Source organism: Muscardinus avellanarius (genome assembly GCF_963383645.1).
Source record: "Muscardinus avellanarius genome assembly, chromosome: X".
Classification (NCBI taxonomy): Eukaryota; Metazoa; Chordata; class Mammalia; order Rodentia; family Gliridae; genus Muscardinus; species Muscardinus avellanarius.
The window spans coordinates 104,338,358-104,358,167 of NC_137792.1; the positions used below are offsets into that span (position 1 = coordinate 104,338,358).

Here is a 19,810-nt window from a genome sequence, read left to right on the forward strand (position 1 = left end):
TTATTAATATTAAGGACTCTGTTTTTAATATAAGGTGAGTCTAATCGTTGTAACCAGAGAAATAAAATGACAGAGAACCTATGGTTTCTTAGGAAAAACCTCTGCATTAGAAAATGCTTTCCCAGGAGTGTACTAAAGATGATTATGGCATGTGTGTTTACTTGTAGGGACTGGTAACATCTGAACATACCAAACCAAACAGGTCAACTCTTACACCATTGCTACCACAACATTTTACCACAGAGGAATGATCCTATACATGGATTCCAGGCAGACTAAAAAGAAAAAGAGCTGATTAGACCTTGGACTACACACCTAACGGGATGACGGCCACAGCTGCAGTGGAGACACCAAAAATGGAGAAGAGTGCCTCCAAGGAAGAGAAGCAGCAGCCTAAGCAGGACAACACAGAGCAGGGCAATGCGGATTCTGAAGAGTGGATGAGCTCGGAGAGTGAGCCCGAACAGACGAGCCTTAAGAGCAGCAGCAACAACGGCTGCCAATCTGGAGATGGTCAGCTGAAGAAAAAAGAGATGCCCTCCAAGCCACATCGCCAGCTCTGTCGATCTCCCTGCCTAGACCGTCCAAGCTTTTCCCAGAGCAGCATTTTGCAGGATGGTAAGCTCGATCTGGACAAGGAATACCAAGCCAAGATGGACTTTGCTCTAAAGCTGGGCTATGCTGAAGAACAGATTCAATCAGTGCTGAATAAACTAGGTCCAGAATCTCTTATTAATGATGTGTTGGCAGAGCTTGTCAGACTTGGGAACAAAGGTGACTCAGAAGGGCAGGTCAACTTGAGTCTGTTAGTGCCCCATGGGCCCAGCTCCAGAGAGATTGCAAGCCCTGAATTGTCTCTCGAAGATGAAATAGACAGCAGTGACAATTTGAGGCCAATTGTCATTGATGGAAGCAATGTGGCAATGAGGTAAGCCTGGTATATATTTTTTTCCTTTTAAAAAAACTGTCCTGAGCTCAAAAAATGTATTTCTTTGTAAAACACCTCAAAAAGTCCTTAGATGATGTCTGGTTCTTGCATCCCTTTAAGCAGGCAGAGACTACAATGATGCTGCCCTTGCCTTTACTCTCTCTTTTAAAAGTGTTGCCCATTTATTTCTTTTATTTATTTATTTATTTATTTATTTATTTATTTATTTTTGGTTGGTTGGTTGATTGGTTGGTTGGTTTGTTTTTGTTAGTACTGCAGATCAAACCCAGAATGCTTTACCACTGAACTACATCTTCAGCCCTTTTTATTTTTATTGTGAGACAAGGTCTCACTAAGTTTCTGAGTCTAGCCTCAAATCTGTAATCCTCCTGTCTTCACCTACAAAGTACTAGGATTACAGGTGTGCACCAGCACACTCAGCTATGTTTTCAGGTGTTCTGCAGACAGCTTAGACATCAGTGATGCTTCAGAGGAGACCTAACTAAAAGACTAGGAGACCCAACCACTTAGCTTATGGGGGCTGCTGTCCCATCTCTGCGTGGTTAGACTAATCTTTCTGGAAATGCTGCTTACATAATGTCATGTGGATAATTATTTAGGAATTTTCAGTAACTCCCATCTATTCTACCAAGTTTGGATCCCTTTATCTGTTTTCAAGGCTCTTTATGATCTGGTCTTTTCCTCCTCCCGTTTGATGACATCTATAACACTTAGTACATTTATATCATTCTCTTTAATGGTCTCCACTGAAATTGTGCTGACTTATATGCCCACTACTTGTGTTCATTTCCCAAACTAAAAGTGACCTCCTTCTTACCTTCGTATCCTTGAAGATGCACTATCTCAAAAAAGACCTTCCTAGTTTTTCTGATTCCAATGACTGTCTCTGAGCTTCAGTTCCTGTGGTAGGCTGAATAATAGTCCCAAATATGTCCACATCCTAATTCCTGGAGCCTATGAATACAATATCTTATATGGTAGAAAGGATTTTCAGATGTGATTATGTCAAAGAACTTGAGATGAAGGAAATCACCCAGGATTGTCAAGGTAGGCCCAATATAATCACAAGGGTCATTATTAAAGGGGGAAGCAGCATGACCAGAATAAGTACTAGGAGTTACAGTGTCAGAAGCAAGAAGCTAGAGTTTAAGAAAGAAGCCATGAGCCAAAGAATGTGGGAGGCCTCTGGAAGTTGAAGAGGCAAGGAAACAGATTCTCTTCTGAAGCCTGCAGAAGGAATAGCACTGTCAGCACCATTAGTTTAAACTTCTGACCTCTTAAACACTAAGAGAATAAATTGGGCCAGGTTCAATGGCACATATCTGAGATCCCAGTACCTGGGAAGCTGAGACAGAAGGCTTGTTACTGGGGCTGGCTGGTTTGCAGCCAGCCCCAGTAACTTAGCAAGATCCTCAGCAATTTAGTGAAGCTCTGTTTCAAAATAAAAAATAAAAAGGGCTAGGGATGTAGCTCAAAGGTAGAGTACTCCTGGGTTCAATCCCCAGTACCAAAGAAAAATTCTAATGACGTTATTTTAAGCCACTAAACATGGTAATTTGTTACAGCAGCAATGGAAGACTGATATAGTACCTATAGTGTCTTCATACTTTTTCCTATACTTTCTTGGATTTTTTTTTTATTTCATGTCAGAGAAACCCTAGGAATCCCTTCTTCTATTTCCTAAGTGAATTGTCATCCAGCCTTGTCTTAGAAATGCCCAGCAGTCAGGAACCTTCTTTCTGACAAGTTCACCTTTGCTTAAATGATTCACTTGGACTACTTAGACCATAAGAAATCAGGACAAAGTAAAATGCCTTAGTCTAGGAAGTTTTTTTGTTTGTTTGTTTTTTGTTTTTTTGGTGGTACTGGGGTTCCTCAAAACCCTTCTACCTCCGGGCTACATTCCCAGACCTATTTTATATTATTTTTATTTGGAAACAGGGTCTCTTAAGCCAGGGAGGCTGGCTTCAAACCTGCGTGATCCTCCTGTCTCTGCCTCCCAAGCGCGGGGATTACAAGCTTGCACCATCACACCTGGCTAGGAAGTTTGAAATTAATTTATCCCATTGTATTTGAGGACAAGAACCTTGCTTTATGCCTCCCTTATTACCCCTACAGCACATGGCCCACTATTGGGAACTCCCACAAAGACAAAAGAAGCAGGGATGGAATAAGTCTTAAGAACCATGCCATTATCTGGGTGCAGTGGTGCACCCCTGTAATCTCAGTACTTGGGAGGTTAAGACAGGAAGATTGTGGGTTCAAAGTCATGCTCAGCAATTTAGTGAGGCCGTACTTTAAAATTAAAATAGCCGGGTGTGGTGGTGCATGATTGTAATCTCAGTGCTTGGGAGGCTGAGACAGGAGGATCACACAGGTTCGAAGCCAGCCTCAGCTACTTAGTGAGACACTCTGCAACTTAGTGATACCCTGTTTCCAAATAAAGTATTAAATAGGTCTGGGAGTGTAACCCAGAGGTAGAAAAGTCCCTGGGCTCCACCCCCAGTACCACCAAAAAAATTTAAAAATAAAATAAGAGCCAAGCATGGTGGCAAATGCCTGTAACCCCAATACTTGGGAGACTGAGACAAGAGGATCAGTGGTTTGAGGACAGCTCAGTAAGTAATGAGGCTCTCATCAACTTAGTGGGACCCTATTTCCTAATAAAAATAAAATAGGGCTGTGGGTATAACACAGAGGTAGAATGACTCTGAGTTCAATCCCCAGTGCTATAAATAAATAAATAAATAAATAAATAAATAAATAAATAAATAAATAATCTGGGCATGGTGGCACATGCTTGTAATCCCAGCGTTTGGGAGGCTGAGACTGGAGGATTGTGGTTCGCAGCCAGCCTCAGCTACTTAGTGAGGCCCTTTGCAACTCAGTGAGACCCTGTTTCAAAATAAAGATTTAAAAAATAAAGCTGAGAGTATCACTTGTCGGTGGAATGCCCCTGGGTTCTATCCCCAGTAGAGCAAAAAATTAATTAATTAATTAATTAATTAAAATAAATAAATAAATAAAATAAGGCTTGGGTTGTAGCTCAGAGGTAGAATACCCCTGAGTTCAATCTTCAGTAGTAAAAAAAAAAAAGAGCCATTCCATTGTTGTATATAAGAGCAATTTCGCAGGATATCTGAAAGTACATTAGAGTATATAGTCCTATTTAACCCTCACAGCTACTTTGTTCTACAATTGAGAAAACAGAAGTATTTCAAATTTATATGACCTCTCTGAGCTTTTACAACTAGTTAGTAGCAAAGTTAGGAGTATAAATTTTCTAGCTTCAGATGGATGAAAGAAACTAACATTTATGAATACCTGTTCTGTGCTAGGTATTTTTGCATATGTGATTTAATCCTCACTGAAAGCCCACAGAACAAACTAATTAGTATCAGTTTTGCAGGAGAAGAGACTTAGGGGTCACAGAGATCAAATAATGATCCAGAGTTATACAGGTAATAAAGACAAAGCTTAGATTAAGACCTGAAGCTTTGCCTGATGTGGTGAAACACATTTGTAATCCCAGCATTTGGAAGGTGGAGACAGGACTCAGCTACTACTTAGTGAGGCCCTTTTCAACTCAGTGAAACCCTGTTTCAAAATAAGAATAAAAAATAGGGCTGGGGGTGTAGCTCAGAGGTAGAGTGCCCCTGGGTTCCATCCCCAGTGATACACACAAGCACACACACACACACACACACACACACACACACACACACACACAGCAGAGGATGATTTCTGTGTGCAAAAAAAGACAAAAGTATCTCTGTTACTCTCCTAATCCTCCTAATAACCATCAAATGCAGTGATTCTTGAGGAGAAGGGGTATAGGGTCTGCCGAACTCAACTCAATCTCTCATCAGAACATGATAAATTGAACCTATTTACCAAGACTGGCTCTTCCAAAAGGGTTTTGCATTGGCAAGGTGGAGATGAGAAATGCCCAAGAGATCCTTTAGGGACTTTGACTTCATGTCTATATAAGATTTTTTTTGTCTTTGGACTTCTATTCAAGGATTCCTGAGGATGAAGGGCGCTCTATAGTACTTTTTGTTTTAGGAAGAATAACAAAGAGATTAATTATTCAGGTAATTAGTTTCAACATATCTAGTCTGTATCAGTAGCGAATTATCATTCTGACAGGAAGATGAACTTTTGTTCTAAATCCTTTTATGTGTTGCTTTTCTAATTTTAGCAACATATTAAAACAGTACACAGCGAACCACATGATTTTTCTAATTATCACTTATGAGCTGGGTGTGGTTGCACATGTTCATAATCCCACAGAGGCTGAGCCAGGAGTATCATAAATTCAAGGCCAATCTGAGCAACCTAGGAAGACACTATCTCAAAAAACAAAAAAAGCTTAAAGCACCAAGGATATAGCTCAATGGTAGAGCACTTGTCTGGCCTCTATGAGGCCCTGGGTTCTATCCCCAGTAATGCCAGTACTTGGGAAGCTGAGACAGGCACATCACAGGTTTATCCCCATTATGGCAAAATAAATAAATAAATAAATAAATAAATAAATAAATAAATAAATAAACAGCATCCTTACTAGTGTCTTTTCCTATTTGACCAGGTAAGTTACAGACGAGTCACATTTGTTCTGCAATCACATTTCCATTTCACATTCACAGTTCAATACTGTAATCTACTTCTGTATTTGTTTTTGTTATTGTTGTTCATCTAAGTTGTGTTTGCTTTCCCCATTAGCTAACTGTAACTTTACCATGCGATTGGTATTTCGTAGACAAGTTCTATGTTAACATCTGTTGTTCCTCAGCATGTTGGATAAGCGCACGTTAAATTATGCTGCTTTGTTTGCCATTGATGGCATTTGTTTAACATTTGCAGCAGTGGTGTACCTGTGATTCATACGCTGTGAATATGCTAAGCTATATGCTAAGATCCTAAGGAGTATGTTCATTCTGAGTGCTGTCTCCTTTGGGAAGTAAAATCCATTTCAGAGGAATTGCAATTTGAAATGTAAACGTCACTGTATTCTTTGTTAAGTCTGAGAGAAGCTCAAATATTTGAACTCAACTAAAAAAACTTTGCAAGGGAGAGACCGGCAACCCATCTGCTATGCAAAATCTTGGTTGATAACCTGGATCATATGTTTCGATGCCAGTTTATGGGAAAATGGAAGCTACAGTGTCATCAAGATATTCTGTGAGCCGGGCAGAGTGCTGGACACCTGCAATCCCAGTACTTGAGAGGATGAGACAGGAGGATCACAGGTTTGAGGACAGCCTCAGCAACACAGTGAGACCATCAGCAACCTAGTGAAAGCCCTTTTCAAAACAAAAAAATAAAAAGGGGCTAGGGGTGTAGCTTGGAAGTAAAATGCCCCTGGGTTCAATCCTCAGTACCACATATAAAAAAAAGATACTTTGTGACTTGTAAGACTTTCTAGATTGCAAAATGACATTTTACCGATTTGGGCAAAACCAGGTAATCATGAGAGCATTATTTTCCGTGTGTATGTGTGTGTGTGTGTGTGTGTGTGTGTGTGTGTGTGTGTGTGTTACTGATTGAACCCAAGGGTCTTCTACCACTGTGCTACAAACCCAACCCTTTTTACTCTTTATTTTGAAATAGGGTCTTGCTAAGTTACCATACTTTGACCTTGAACCTCCCAAGTACTGGTATCATAGGCTTACACAGCCCTCCTTTTTTATTTATTTATTTTTGCAGGTCTGGGGATGGAATCCAGGGGCATTTGACCCCCAAGATACACCCCCTGCCCTATTTTTTATTCTTTATTTTGAAACAGGGTCTCACTAAATTGCGGAGGGCCTAAGTAGCTGAGGCTGGCCTCGAACCTCAATCCTCCAGTTTTAGCCTCCCAAATGCCGGGATTACCTCCTTTTTTATTTTTGATACTGGGGATTGAACTCAGGGGCATTCTACCTCAGGCTTTTATATTTTGAAACAGGGTATTGCTAAGTTGTTGAACCTGGCCTTGAACCTGCAGTCATCTTGTTTCAGCCTCCCAAACACTGGGGTTACAAGCATGCACCAACATGCCCAGCCCTTTCTTTTTAATTTATTCATTCCTTTAATGTTTATTGGGCACCGAACTTTGCATGCAAGGCTTTTCTATAGATCTTTATTGCTTCATTGCCTTGAAAAATGCTAAAAGTTTCTTATGATTTCTTACTGGGCATTTCATGGTGTGCCTCGTGAAATGTTTCAATGGCATAACTTTAATATATTTTTTCCTGGAATGCTAAAATATATTATATAGTTCAACATAATTCTCAATATATGAAACAATTGATATTTTAGAGGCTGGAGATATAGCTCAGTAGATAGTTTGCCTGGCAGCCCCTAGGTTCTATTCCCAGGACCAGCAAAAAATAAAAAAAGAAAATAAATTGATAACAAGCCCAGACATTGTGGCACATACTTGTAGTAATACCAGTACCATAGAGGCTGAGACAGGAGGAGTACAGATTCAAGACCAGCCTCTGCACTTTGGCAAAACCCTCAGTAATTTAGCAAGACCCTCTTTCAAAATAAAAACTAAAAAGGGCAGGGAACATGCTCAGAGGTAAAACATCCCTGATTTCAATCCTCAGTACCAAAAGAAAAAAAAAGGAAATTGATATCAGAATACAAATGCATCAAAATAATAGCAATGTGTGTCTTGGGGTGATAGCAAAAGAGTTGAAACTTATGGGAGGTCTTTATATTTTATGTATTTCTTACTTTTTCTTGCGGGTCTGGGGGTGGAACCCAGGGGCATTTGACCTCCGAGCCACACCCCTGCCCTATTTTTATTCTTTATTTTGAAACCGGGTCTCACTGAGTTGCGGAGGGCCTCACTAAGTAGCTGAGGCTGTCTGCGAACCAGGATCCTCTGGTCCCAGCCTCCCAAATGCTGGGATTACAAGCGTGCGCCACCACGCCTGGCTTTATTTCTTACATTTTATGCAATAAGCATAAATTTTGTGGTGATGAAAATATTGTCAACAAAGAATTTGGCAGTATACAATAGAAAATTGGAATGTAAATCGAAAGATGTTTTTCTTATATTTATTTCTGTACCTAGGCTGTGTTTAGGACAAGGTCATACTTTATAGCACTGAAGAAGCAAATGAAATCCAATTCCATACCCTTCCTCCAAATGACTCTTAAAATAATTCTGGTGATTTTCCAAGTTCTGTTATGCTCTCCTCTCCTTCCTTCCTCACTCTCTTCCTCTCTCCTTTTCTCCCTCCCATTGAACCCAGGGGCTCTCTACCATCCAGGGGCTCTCTACCATCCAGCTACACCCAACCCTTTTTTTAAAATTTTATTTAATTTTATTTTTTTTGGTGATACTGGGAATGGAACCCAGGGGCCTTCTACCTCCGGGCTACACTCCCAGACCTATTTTATATTTTATTTGGAAACAGGGTCTCTTAAGCCAGCCTTCGAACCTGCGCGATCCTCCTGTCTCTGCCTCCCAAGCGCGGGGATTACAAGTGTGCACCACCACGCCCAGATCCCTTTTATTTTAAAACAAGATCTCACTAAGGTGTGGCATGTTGGCCTCGAAACTGCCATCCTCTTTTCTCAGCCTCTCAAGTACTAAGATACTGGTGTGCACCACTGAGCTGTGCTTTATTTTTTTTTTAAACAGGTCTAGCTAAATTACTGCTCACTGGGCTTGAACCTGTGATCCTCCTGCCTCAGCCTCCCAAGTAGCTGTAATTAATTACAGACATGTTCCACCTCGCCAGGCTCCTCTGTTATTCTTGATATTTGCCATCACCATTAACAGTGTGCAAACACCACATGTGGACATCTTCCCTACCTGCCTGTTTCATTTGGAGTTCATTGAATATTAACTATATAAGTTCTGTGGTTTGCTCATTGTTCACATTTTAGAAGCAATCAGTGTTAGCTGTCTCTAAGGCTCCCTCAGAGCGTATTGGAAGTTAAATGTACTTTCCATTTTTATTCTTAAGTGGTTTCAACATTGAGCAGAATAGTATAATTGCTCTGTTGGTACTCTCTGGAAACTTGCAAACATGATTAGAGTATGCTTGGAAATGTTAACAAAGGCATTTAATAAATGTTGCCGTGTGCCTCAAGAGTGGTAAGATAGTGGGAAGTCTGGAAGTGCATGTATTGAGGAGGCCCCTGAGATTACATAGGAATTAACCCAAGGGAACAATGGGCATGAATGAAGCTCATTTCTGTTGTAGTTGGGTGAGAGTGCCAGTGAGAAAGTGAGGAATCTAAAGTAAAAAGATCCATCACATTGTCTTTTATTTTGATTTGTATTTGTGGGGGGGTGGGATACTGGGTATTGAACCCTGGGCCATTCTACCTCCCAGCTACATCCCAGCCCCTCTTCTTGTTTTGTTTTAAACAGTTAAAGCACACTGGTCTCAAACCTGTGAACCTTCTGTATCAGCCTTCCAAATACTGAGATTACGGGTATGCACCCCTATGCCCAGTATGTTGTCTTAATTAGCTACTAACTAGTTATTGTTCTCTGTAATCACAGCAATATCCACTTGATTGTAATAGAATTAGAGCTGGTACTCGTATGCCAATTTATTTTGCCATCCAAGCTGTTTAATTAACTATAATTTGGTGTCATTTATGTACCAGTCTGAGCACCAGACACCATGCTAATGGATCATAATTTTCACAGCCAAACTAGGCACAAATCTGATATACAATTTTTGAGTTTTGAAGGTGAAGGCAATAAATACTATGTATCTTTTCCCAATTTTTCTGCTAATTTTCTTTTTTCCTATTTTTATTCCAATGAATTACATTTGGCTTTTTAAATTTGCACAGTATTTCTGTAAGTAATTTTGATAGAATTTCTTCTCTTCTTACATCATGTTCTGATTATAAAGGATTATAAAGGAGATGTTTGATTTTGAAGAAAATATTAGAAGAAAATAATCACAGATAGCATCTCACACAAAATAACAACTTTATTAATATTTTATGTATAGATTTATAGTATTTTATAAGGTCACGCACAGGTTCGAAGCCAGCCTCAGCTACTTAGTGAGGCTCTCAGCAACTTAGTGAGACCCTGTTTCCAAATAAAATAGAAAATAGGTCTGGGAGTATAGCCCAGAGGTAGAAAGCCTCTGGGTTCCACTCCCAGTACCACAAAAATAAATTAATTAATAAAAATAAAAATAAACTAGATCTAGGGATATAGCTGGAAGGTATGATGTCCCTGGGTTCATTCCCCAGCACCATAAAATAAAGAAAAAAGAAAATGCCTAATGTTAATACTTTGCTTCTAAGACAAACACTGTTTGGTTTTTCCCCCTCCTCTATTTTAATCCTCTTGTCTCTTATTCTCTGTTTTTCTAAAGCCATGGGAATAAGGAAGAATTCTCCTGCAGAGGAATACAACTTGCTGTAGATTGGTTTCTAGATAAAGGTCATAAGGATATCACTGTATTTGTGCCTGCATGGAGAAAGGAGCAATCCCGCCCTGATGCACCAATTACAGGTACTATTTCAATTTTTTAAGTATATTTCCTCTTTTCTAGGATTTTATTGGTCCTATGTAATTATACATCATAATGAGATTCAAAGTGGTACAATTTACCTCTAGAGGTAAAGCTAGTGAGATCGTTTGGAAAGAGCTTGATGGCCCCAGTTTAGGTAATCATTTTTCTAACTTGTTGTGAATACTTAAAATTTCTTTTTTTAAGTATATTTTCTCTTTTTTAGGATTTAATGGTGCTATGTAATTATACATCCTAATGAGATTCAAAGTGGTACAATTTACAATATATAAACTCATCACTGTTTTGTGGCAGATGCTAGTTAAATAGAGACAATTTCAGTTGAGCAAAGGATAAAGCACAGAGTTGAAAAAAGTGAGCCGGGCATTGTAGTGCACGCTTGTAATCCCAGCATTCGGGAGGCTGAGACCAGAGGATTGCAGTTCACAGACAGCCTCAGCTACTTAGTGAGGCCCTCTGCAACTTAGTGAGACCCTGTTTCAAATTAAAGAATAAAAAACAGGGCAGGAGGTGTAGCTCGGAGGTGGAATGCCCCTGGGTTCCATCCCCAGACCCGCAAAAAAAAAAAAAGTGTGTTTTCTATTGATCATAGACTGGACTACAGGGAGATGAATCTGGTTACCAGAATGACTGAGTTTTCTAAGAATCTAAAGAAACTACGTTAGACAGTTGATCCCATACCTTACCAGAGAAGTGATTGTGGGGTTTGCAAATTAGGGAATGGAATAGAGAAAAATAAAAGTCCCAAGACACAGGCAATTTTTTCATGAGGCACAACGGGCCCAGGTCCTAGAGTTGGTGATACTTTTAAAGTCCCACGAAAACGTTTTTATTTTACTTTTCACATCAGCAAGAAAACTTGAATATAACAATGAATATGTATTAGTATAGCTAGCTAGATTGTATTTGACTTTAATACAATGCAGTTTCACAATGAAATTCTTCATTTTATTTATTATTATTTTTATTATTATTATTATGTGTGTGTGTGTATGTGTGTGTGTGTGGTACTGGGGTTCCTAGAAACCCTTCTCCGGGCTACACTCCCAGACCCATTTTATATTTTTATTTGGAAACACGATCTCTTAAGCCAGCAAGGCTGACATCGAACCTGCGCAATCCTCCTGTCTCCGCCTCCCAAGCGCGGGGATTACAAGCGTGTGCCACCATGCCCGGCGAAATTCATTTTATAAAGAAAGGAGTTCATGAAGGCAAGAGTGCTTACGGTCCACAAAAATCATGATGTGGTCACTACATTCATTTACAGCCATATATGTCATCCATGCTATTTACAGCATTTGTCCTCTGAGGATTCGCTCTTGCCTGATGTGCCTAATGAGAAAGTCCAAAGAATGGCTGTTTGAGCTGTGTATGCAGCTGCCTGTCATCTGCTGAATAGGATTCCAAGTCTCACGCTGAGAGACCTGGCTTGCTCAAGCTCTACCTTCCTCAGCAATTAAGAGGCCAAAGTCAGCACTCAAATGCTACAGCCTGATCCCCCACCTTAGCTTTGGCCATGGGAATGAGGTTTTTTTCCCCCCTAATTCATGCATCTTCACATATGACTAGTGGCTACCTCCTTAAAAAAATAGACACAGTCAAAAAGCTGGTACAAGGGAGAACACTTGTCTAGCATATTCTAGTCCCTGGGTTGAATCCCCACCACTGAAAAAAGGGGAAAAAAAAAAGAAGAGTTGAAAATTCAGCCAAAGGGCAAACTGGCATGAAGGCGCATGCTTGTAATCCCAGCATTCAGGAGGCTGAGACAGGAGGATCATGGTTCGCGGACAGCCTCAGCTACTTAGAGAGGCCCCTTTTAACTCAGTGAGACCCTGTTTCAAAATAAAGAATAAAAAGTAGGGCTGGGATGTAGCTTGGAGGTAGAATGTCCCTGGGTTCCATCCCCAGTACTGAAAAAAAAAAGAATACCTGGAGCTGGGCGTGGTGGCACACACCTGTATTTGTAATTCCAGTCCTTGGGAGGCTGAAACAGGAGAATCACAGGTTCAAAACCAGCCTAGGCAATATAGTGAGGCCTTCAACAACCCAATGAGACTCTATTTCTTTTTCTTTTTCTTTTTTGTGGGTCTTGAGTTGGAACCCAGGGGCATTTGACCTCCTAGCTACACCTCCTGCCTTGTTTTTTATTCTTTTTATTTTGAAACAGGGTCTCACTAAGTTGCGGAGGGCCTCACTAAGTAGCCGAGGCTGTCTGCGAACCACGATCCTCCGGTCTCAGCCTCCCAAATGCTAGGATTACAAGGGTACGACTCCATGCCCGGCTGAGACTCTATTTCAAAAAAAATAAAACAAAAAACAGGAGGTCCGGGTTATAACTCGGAGCTCAGAGGCAGAACATACTTGGGTTTAGTCTTCGTTTTACACACACACACACACACACACACACACACACACACACACACACAGATACAAGGATATTAGGATATTTCTGGGTGCATACCCGTAATCCTATACTTTCAAGGTTGAGAAAGAAGAATCACTGATTCGAAACCAGCCTCAGCAACTCAGTGAGAACCTATTTTAAAATAAAAAGGGCACACCGGGCGTGGTGGTGCACACTTGTAATCCCCACACTTGGGAGGTGGAGAAAGGAGGATTGCACAGTATCGAAGCCAGCTGCACTGGCTTAAGAGACCCTGTTTCCAAATAAAAATATAAAAAAATAGGTGTCTGGGAGTGTAGCCTGGAGGTAGAAGAGTTTCCAGGAACCCCAGTACTACCAAAAAAATGAATAAATAAATAAGAAGGGCTGTGATATATCTCACTGGTAGAGCAACCCTGGGTTCAGTCCTTAGTACCACAAAAAAGAAAGAATTTGAGGATATTGCATGCCTGTAATCCTAATATTTGGAAGGCTGAGACAGGAGGATCACAGGTTCAAGGCCAGCCTCAGTAACTCAGTGAGAACCTATTTCAAAATAAGAAGGGCTGAGGTGTAGCTCAGTCGTGCAGCACCCCTGAGTTCAATCCTAGTATCATATACACACACATACACACACAAAAAGAATGACAGAATGTGTTACTTCTGACTCTTCATGATAGTTTTTAAATAATGTGGTTAAATCCAGTTCCTTCGTTTTATCAAAAAGAAAACTGAAGTTTGAAGATGACTAAGGTCACAAACCAATGTGATGTTGTAATAGAGCCTACTTGCTCTCTAGGGACAAATAATATATTCATCTAGTACTAACTTTTGTATTTGAAATATGGGGATAATGCTGTTAATTTTCAAAGATGATTTCTACTCTCTGATATATAGTCATATTTTGACAGATCAAGATATTTTACGTAAACTGGAGAAGGAAAAGATTCTTGTCTTCACACCATCCCGAAGGGTCCAGGGCAGAAGGGTCGTCTGCTATGACGACCGGTTCATTGTCAAATTGGCATTTGATTCTGACGGCATCATTGTGTCCAATGATAACTACCGAGACCTTCAAGTGGAAAAGCCAGAATGGAAGAAGTTTATAGAGGAACGGTTGCTGATGTATTCTTTTGTGAATGACAAGTGCGTTTCTATCCAGTAGGCTCTGACTGGACTATATACAAGTTACTATTAGAAATAGATTTAATTTCATTTTAATAAACCCTAAACACCGTGTACCACTCATTATGCTGGTTGCCATGGAGATAAAAGACATAAGAAATTAGATTCACTCCCAACAGACTACAAGTGCCGTGGAAAATAGAGAAAGGAACCACAGTGTGTTGTGATAAGTGTTTAACTTTTAATGGTTTGTCAAAGCCAGGCAGAGTAGTATATACTCTTAATCCCAGTACTTGGGAGGCTGAGAGAGGAGGATCACAGGTTCTTGGACAGCCTCAGCTACTTACTTAGGCCCTCCACACTTTAGTGAGACCATGTTTCAAAATAAGGAATAAAAAATAGGGTTGGGGATATAGCTTGGAGGTAGAACTCCCTGGGCTCAATCACCAGTACTATCAAAAAAATGCTTTGTCAGCAGGTGCGGTGGCACACATCTATAATGCCAGGACTTAGGAGGCTGAAGTAGGAAGATTGCAGTTTCGAGACCAATCTCAGCAACTTAGAGAAACCTTGTTTTAAAATAAAAAATAAATGCTGATGTGGTGGTGCACAATGGTATTCCCAGTAATTGATAGGCTGAGACAGGACGATTACAGGTTTGAGGCTGACCTCAGCAATCTAACAAACCCTGTTTCAAAATAAAGAATTAAAAGGGCTGGAGATGTAGCTTGGAGGTAAAATACCCCTGGGTTTAATCCCCAATTAATTACTTAGTTAAAAGAACTGATGATTTATTTCAGTGTTAGAATGCCCCTGAGTCCCATCCTCAGTACTGCAAAAAAAAATTTCATTGTCCATGTGAAGTGATAAGAAAAGGCCCCTTGGAAGAGATGACAATTGATATTAAGTTTACAGAGTAAAGAGTGCTGCAGGCTATGCTATGGAATGGAGACATAGGAATAAAGCTATGAAGTAGCCGGGCGTGGTGGCGCACGCTTGTTATCTCAGTACTTGGGAGGCTGAGACAGGAGGGTCACAGGTGCGCAGCCAGCCTCAGCTACTGAGTGAGGCCCTTTGCAACTCAGTGAGACCCGGTTTCAAAATAAAAAATAAAAAGTAGGGGTGGAAGAAGCCAGCCGTGGAGGCGCATGCATGTAATCCCAGCGCTTGGGAGGCTGAGACAGGAGGATCACACAGGTTCGAGGCCAGCCTCAGCTACTTAGTGAGGCTCTCAGCAACTTAGTGAGGCCCTGTTTCCAAATAAAATATAAAATAGGTCCGGGAGTATTACCTGGAGGTAGAAAAGCCCCTGGGTTCCAACCTCAGTACCACAAAAAAAGTAGAGGTGGGAGCATAGAGAGAATGCCCCGAGTTCCATCCCCAGTAACGTAAATACATACATAGCTACATAGTTATGAAGGTGTAAACGTGGGTAGCATGTAGGGGGAAGACACAGGCATGCCAGTACAGCTGGAGCATGTAGCATGATGCACAAGAAAGGTCATATTTTGTATGCAATCAAGGCAGAACAAAGGAAAAAAATGCAGGATTAGCAGAAGGTAGACTTGAAGTAGGAAGGGCAATTAGAATGCCGCCATGACGGGAGAGGCAAGAGGTAGTGAAGGTCTGAACTCCTGGGGAGGGGTAATGGGGATCGAAGGATATTCATTCCTTACTTGCTTGCTTTCAGGTTTATGCCTCCAGATGATCCTTTAGGACGCCATGGGCCAAGCCTTGAAAATTTCTTAAGAAAGAGACCCGTTGTTCCTGAGCATAAGAAGCAACCATGTCCTTATGGTGAGTACCTACGTGCAGAACCAAGTTCTGTACCAAGGGAAATATAAGGACTCCAGGAATACTTCCTTGCCAGATTTCCCATTCGAATGGGAAATCCTGGCTTGTCCACTTTCTGTGAGTTAAAGTCTCTGTCTTCGTGTATTCTCAGTCAAGAGTTTAAAGAAAACTCCTAGAAACTGCGTGAGGAAAAGGTATCTAGAATCAAAGGGAAGATTTAGTTGCTACCTGTTAACACATATGTTCTAGCCACCTAAGTCCTGAGCGCAGTTGCTGGGAGCAGGGAAATGCAGAAAGCCCACCTGGCCTATGGAAGCAGAAAAGGCAATGCCAAACTGGGTTTGTCCCCAAGAAGAACATGTCTCTCAGGCAGGTGACTGTACACTCTGTTGACTAGTAAAAGCTTTTTCTGATCTGTGCTTTCCAGTTGCCTCCCAATTTCATCTTCACTTGTTTTTGTTAATAGTTTTCTACAATGTATTTGTGTTCTTACTCAAGTCCCTCCAATACAAAGTCTGTGAGCCTAACAGTGCAACATGGTTGCTTGGTCTGAGACTATTCAGGCTGTTTTCTCTTTTGGGATAGTTATCTCTTTGAGCGTGGGGAGGTGGTTTTGCCCTCAGTATTTAAATCACAGAGAACTTACCTGTTATTACCTCATTTCATCTTTACAATGACCCTATAACATAGACATAATTATAAACCTTGTTCACAGAATAGGAAAAAGAGGCTCAGAAAATAAAGTCACAAGCTGGGCACGGTGGCACACACCTGTAATCCCAGTACTTAGGAGGCTGAGACAGGAGGATCACAGGTTCTTGGCTAGCCTCAGCAACTTAGCGAGGCCCGTAACACCTCCGCAAGACCCCATTTAAAAAATTAAAAAGGCCAAGGGAAGAAAGTCACTTACCAAGGCTGCACAGCCTTCGGTGATGGGCTGCTCGGCATGCCACGTTACACCTCGGCAGTTGTATGTTGCCAGAAAGCTGAGGCCATTCAACTGCTCAGCGCTTAGCTTTTCCTCTGTGATGTCTCCCCCAGCTTTTCATTTCCTCTCTCTCCTCTCACAGCGTGTGATGCCTCTTTGGTGTTGTCTGTCTCTCATCTTTGTGGACAGTTAATTCTCTGCCTTGACCCCAAACAGTATAATCCTAACACGAGTGACCAGATTGTTACCGCCATTTCTGGCACAGAGGGTTGCACCACTGTGTGAGAGAGTCTTACCCCGAGGCATTATTTTTCAGGCAAAAAATGCACCTACGGCCACAAGTGCAAATACTACCATCCGGAGCGGGCCAACCAACCCCGGCGTTCGGTGGCTGATGAGCTCCGCATCAGTGCCAAACTGTCCACAGTGAAAACCATGAGCGAAGGCACCCTGGCCAAGTGTGGCACAGGGGTGTCTAGTGCCAAAGGTGAGATAACCTCAGAGGTCAAACGTGTGGCCCCCAAGCGCCAATCAGATCCCAGCATCCGGTCTGTGGCTGTGGAGCCTGAGGAATGGCTGTCCATTGCCCGTAAGCCTGAGGCCAGCTCTGTCCCCTCGCTCGTGACCGCCCTAAGTGTCCCCACTATCCCACCCCCCAAAAGCCATGCAGTGGGTGCACTCAACACCCGTTCGGCCAGCAGCCCCGTGCCAGGATCCTCCCATTTTCCCCACCAGAAGGCCTCACTGGAGCACATGGCCAGCATGCAGTATCCCCCTATCCTGGTCACCAACAGCCATGGGACCCCTATTAACTATGCCGAGCAATACCCAAAGTTTGAGTCCATGGGGGACCACGGCTACTATTCAATGTTAGGCGACTTCTCCAAACTGAATATCAACAGCATGCATAATCGAGAGTACTACATGGCCGAAGCGGACCGGGGGGTGTATGCTCGGAGTCCCAACCTCTGTCCCGACAGCCGCATGAGCCATACCAGGAACGACAACTATTCCTCTTACAACAACCTGTACTTGGCTGTAGCCGATGCCCATCCTGAAGGCAGTTTGAAGCTGCACCGCTCAGCATCTCAGAACCGTCTTCAGCCTTTTTCTCATGGTTACCATGAAGCCTTAACAAGGGTGCAGAGCTATGGCCCAGAGGATTCCAAGCAAGCCTCCCACAAGCAGTCCGTGCCCCACTTAGCTCTGCACAGCCAGCACCCAGCAACTGGAGTCCGCTCCAGCTGTCCTGGAGACTACCCTATGCCTCCAAGTATCCATCCTGGGGCAGCTTCCCAGCCAGGCCGCGCCCTGGTGATGACTCGGATGGACAGCATCTCCGATTCCCGCCTCTATGAGAGCAACCCCATGAGGCAAAGGCGCCCTCCTCTGTGCAGGGAACAGCATGCCAGCTGGGACCCGCTACCCTGTGCCAGTGACTCCTATGGCTACCACTCCTATCCCTTAAGTAACAGCCTCATGCAACCATGTTATGAGCCAGTCATGGTACGGAGCGTGCCTGAGAAGATGGAGCAGCTTTGGAGGAATCCTTGGGTTGGAATGTGCAATGATTCCAGGGAGCATATGATCCCAGAGCACCAATATCAGACCTACAAGAACCTCTGCAATATCTTCCCTTCTAACATCGTTCTTGCGGTAATGGAGAAGAATCCCCACACAGTAGATGCCCAGCAGCTGGCAGCCTTGATTGTTGCCAAGCTTAGGGCCGCACGTTGACATGACACAGGACTTATTCCTTTCCACAGATATGAATACTAATCCTAACAATACACCAACACTATGGTTAGAGTAACTAATAATTTCGCATTGTGCTTTAAAGGCTACAGCGTGCTTGCATCATGTAAGCACGTAACAACCCTGTGAGGTAGGTTTTAACATCCTATTCTATAGAGAAGGCAGCTGAAGCTCAGCAAATTTAAGTGGCCTGCAAAGGCCACACTGCTAGCAAATGACGAAGTCAAGACACAAACCCAAGTCCTTCGACTCCAAGTCTCATGCCCTTTTGCACCGCGCCATGCAAGTGATAGATGACAAAACCCCAGGGGAGAAGTCAAAATACAAGAAACCCCAAGGGATTCTATTGCCAGGGTTTTCTCAGTCACACACTCTATATTACAAAGTATGGATAATATATCCGATTCAGAGAGCAAACACATGGAGATCAGATTGTATGTTGTATTAACTATTTAGTGTTTTTAATAGGGATATTTAAAGCTATTTAAACGTAAAGATACTTTATTGCATGTCTATCTGATCATTCAATATCTTTATTAACCAAGGTATAGGGTCACACTGAATCTTCTAGAGCTATATTTAAACTCTACCGTTAGCAATGCTACTGCATGCACGAATGTATATATTTAGTTTGAGATTTGTGTGTGAATCTCTGGTGTAACTTTTTATATAGTGATAGCGAGAAGGTAGGCTCTCCACAGTCCTTAGTCTACAGCTGTACAGATCATGAATTTGACCTTATTTTATGTCACATTTCAGTTTCGACTAGATTTGAAAGTGAAATCACATGCTAGTATTTGAACATTACTTTCTTAGGCACCAGAGTGAACCAGCTCCGTTTCCTTTGCACTTTTTACTTGCCAATGGTTATTAACAGTTCTTAGCTTCCAAGTCTCTTCACCTCAGCAAATTAGGGGTCCCATTGCAGCCTTCTGCAAAGTTGCTGTTGGAGAAACTCAAGTTCCACACACGGTATGTGTGTGCTACACGAGCACAGAAGAGTCTGACCAGGACCAAGGGACTTACTACCAGAGTTCACTCCCCTCATCCCCGGCCAGATGGCCAAACGTGCATGGCATTAAACAATGAGTACAAAAGCTTCATGCGAGAAGCGACTAATGGATGCTTTGGGGACTTCCAACCTATGCAGTATTCAACACCGCTGGATAAAATATAACGGAAGACAGTACGTGGCCATGAAATCCACTATCTCCTGCTGTCCACCCTTTGGGCAATAAGGTCAATCATTGGTGGAGCAGCTTTTCTTTAGGAAACAAAACCAGGGGATTTTCTAGGTGGAAAAAGGCAGCTTCCAAAAGGCAACGCTGTATCTCTGCTACTGGCCGGCTCAGTTATGCACTTCAGAT

At 42.1% G+C, this 19,810-nt stretch overlaps 1 protein-coding gene across 1 annotated transcript; it reads left to right on the forward strand.

Moving 5' to 3' along the window:
• Positions 1-323: 323 nt before the first annotated feature.
• ZC3H12B (zinc finger CCCH-type containing 12B) lies at positions 324-18,425 on the forward strand (the record flags this gene model as incomplete). Its single annotated transcript, XM_080719214.1, has 5 exons — positions 324-928; positions 10,300-10,439; positions 13,753-13,987; positions 15,657-15,763; positions 17,005-18,425. The coding sequence occupies 5 exons, from the start codon at positions 324-326 to the stop codon at positions 18,423-18,425; spliced, it is 2,508 nt and encodes an 835-aa protein (XP_080575340.1).
• Positions 18,426-19,810: the final 1,385 nt, after the last annotated feature.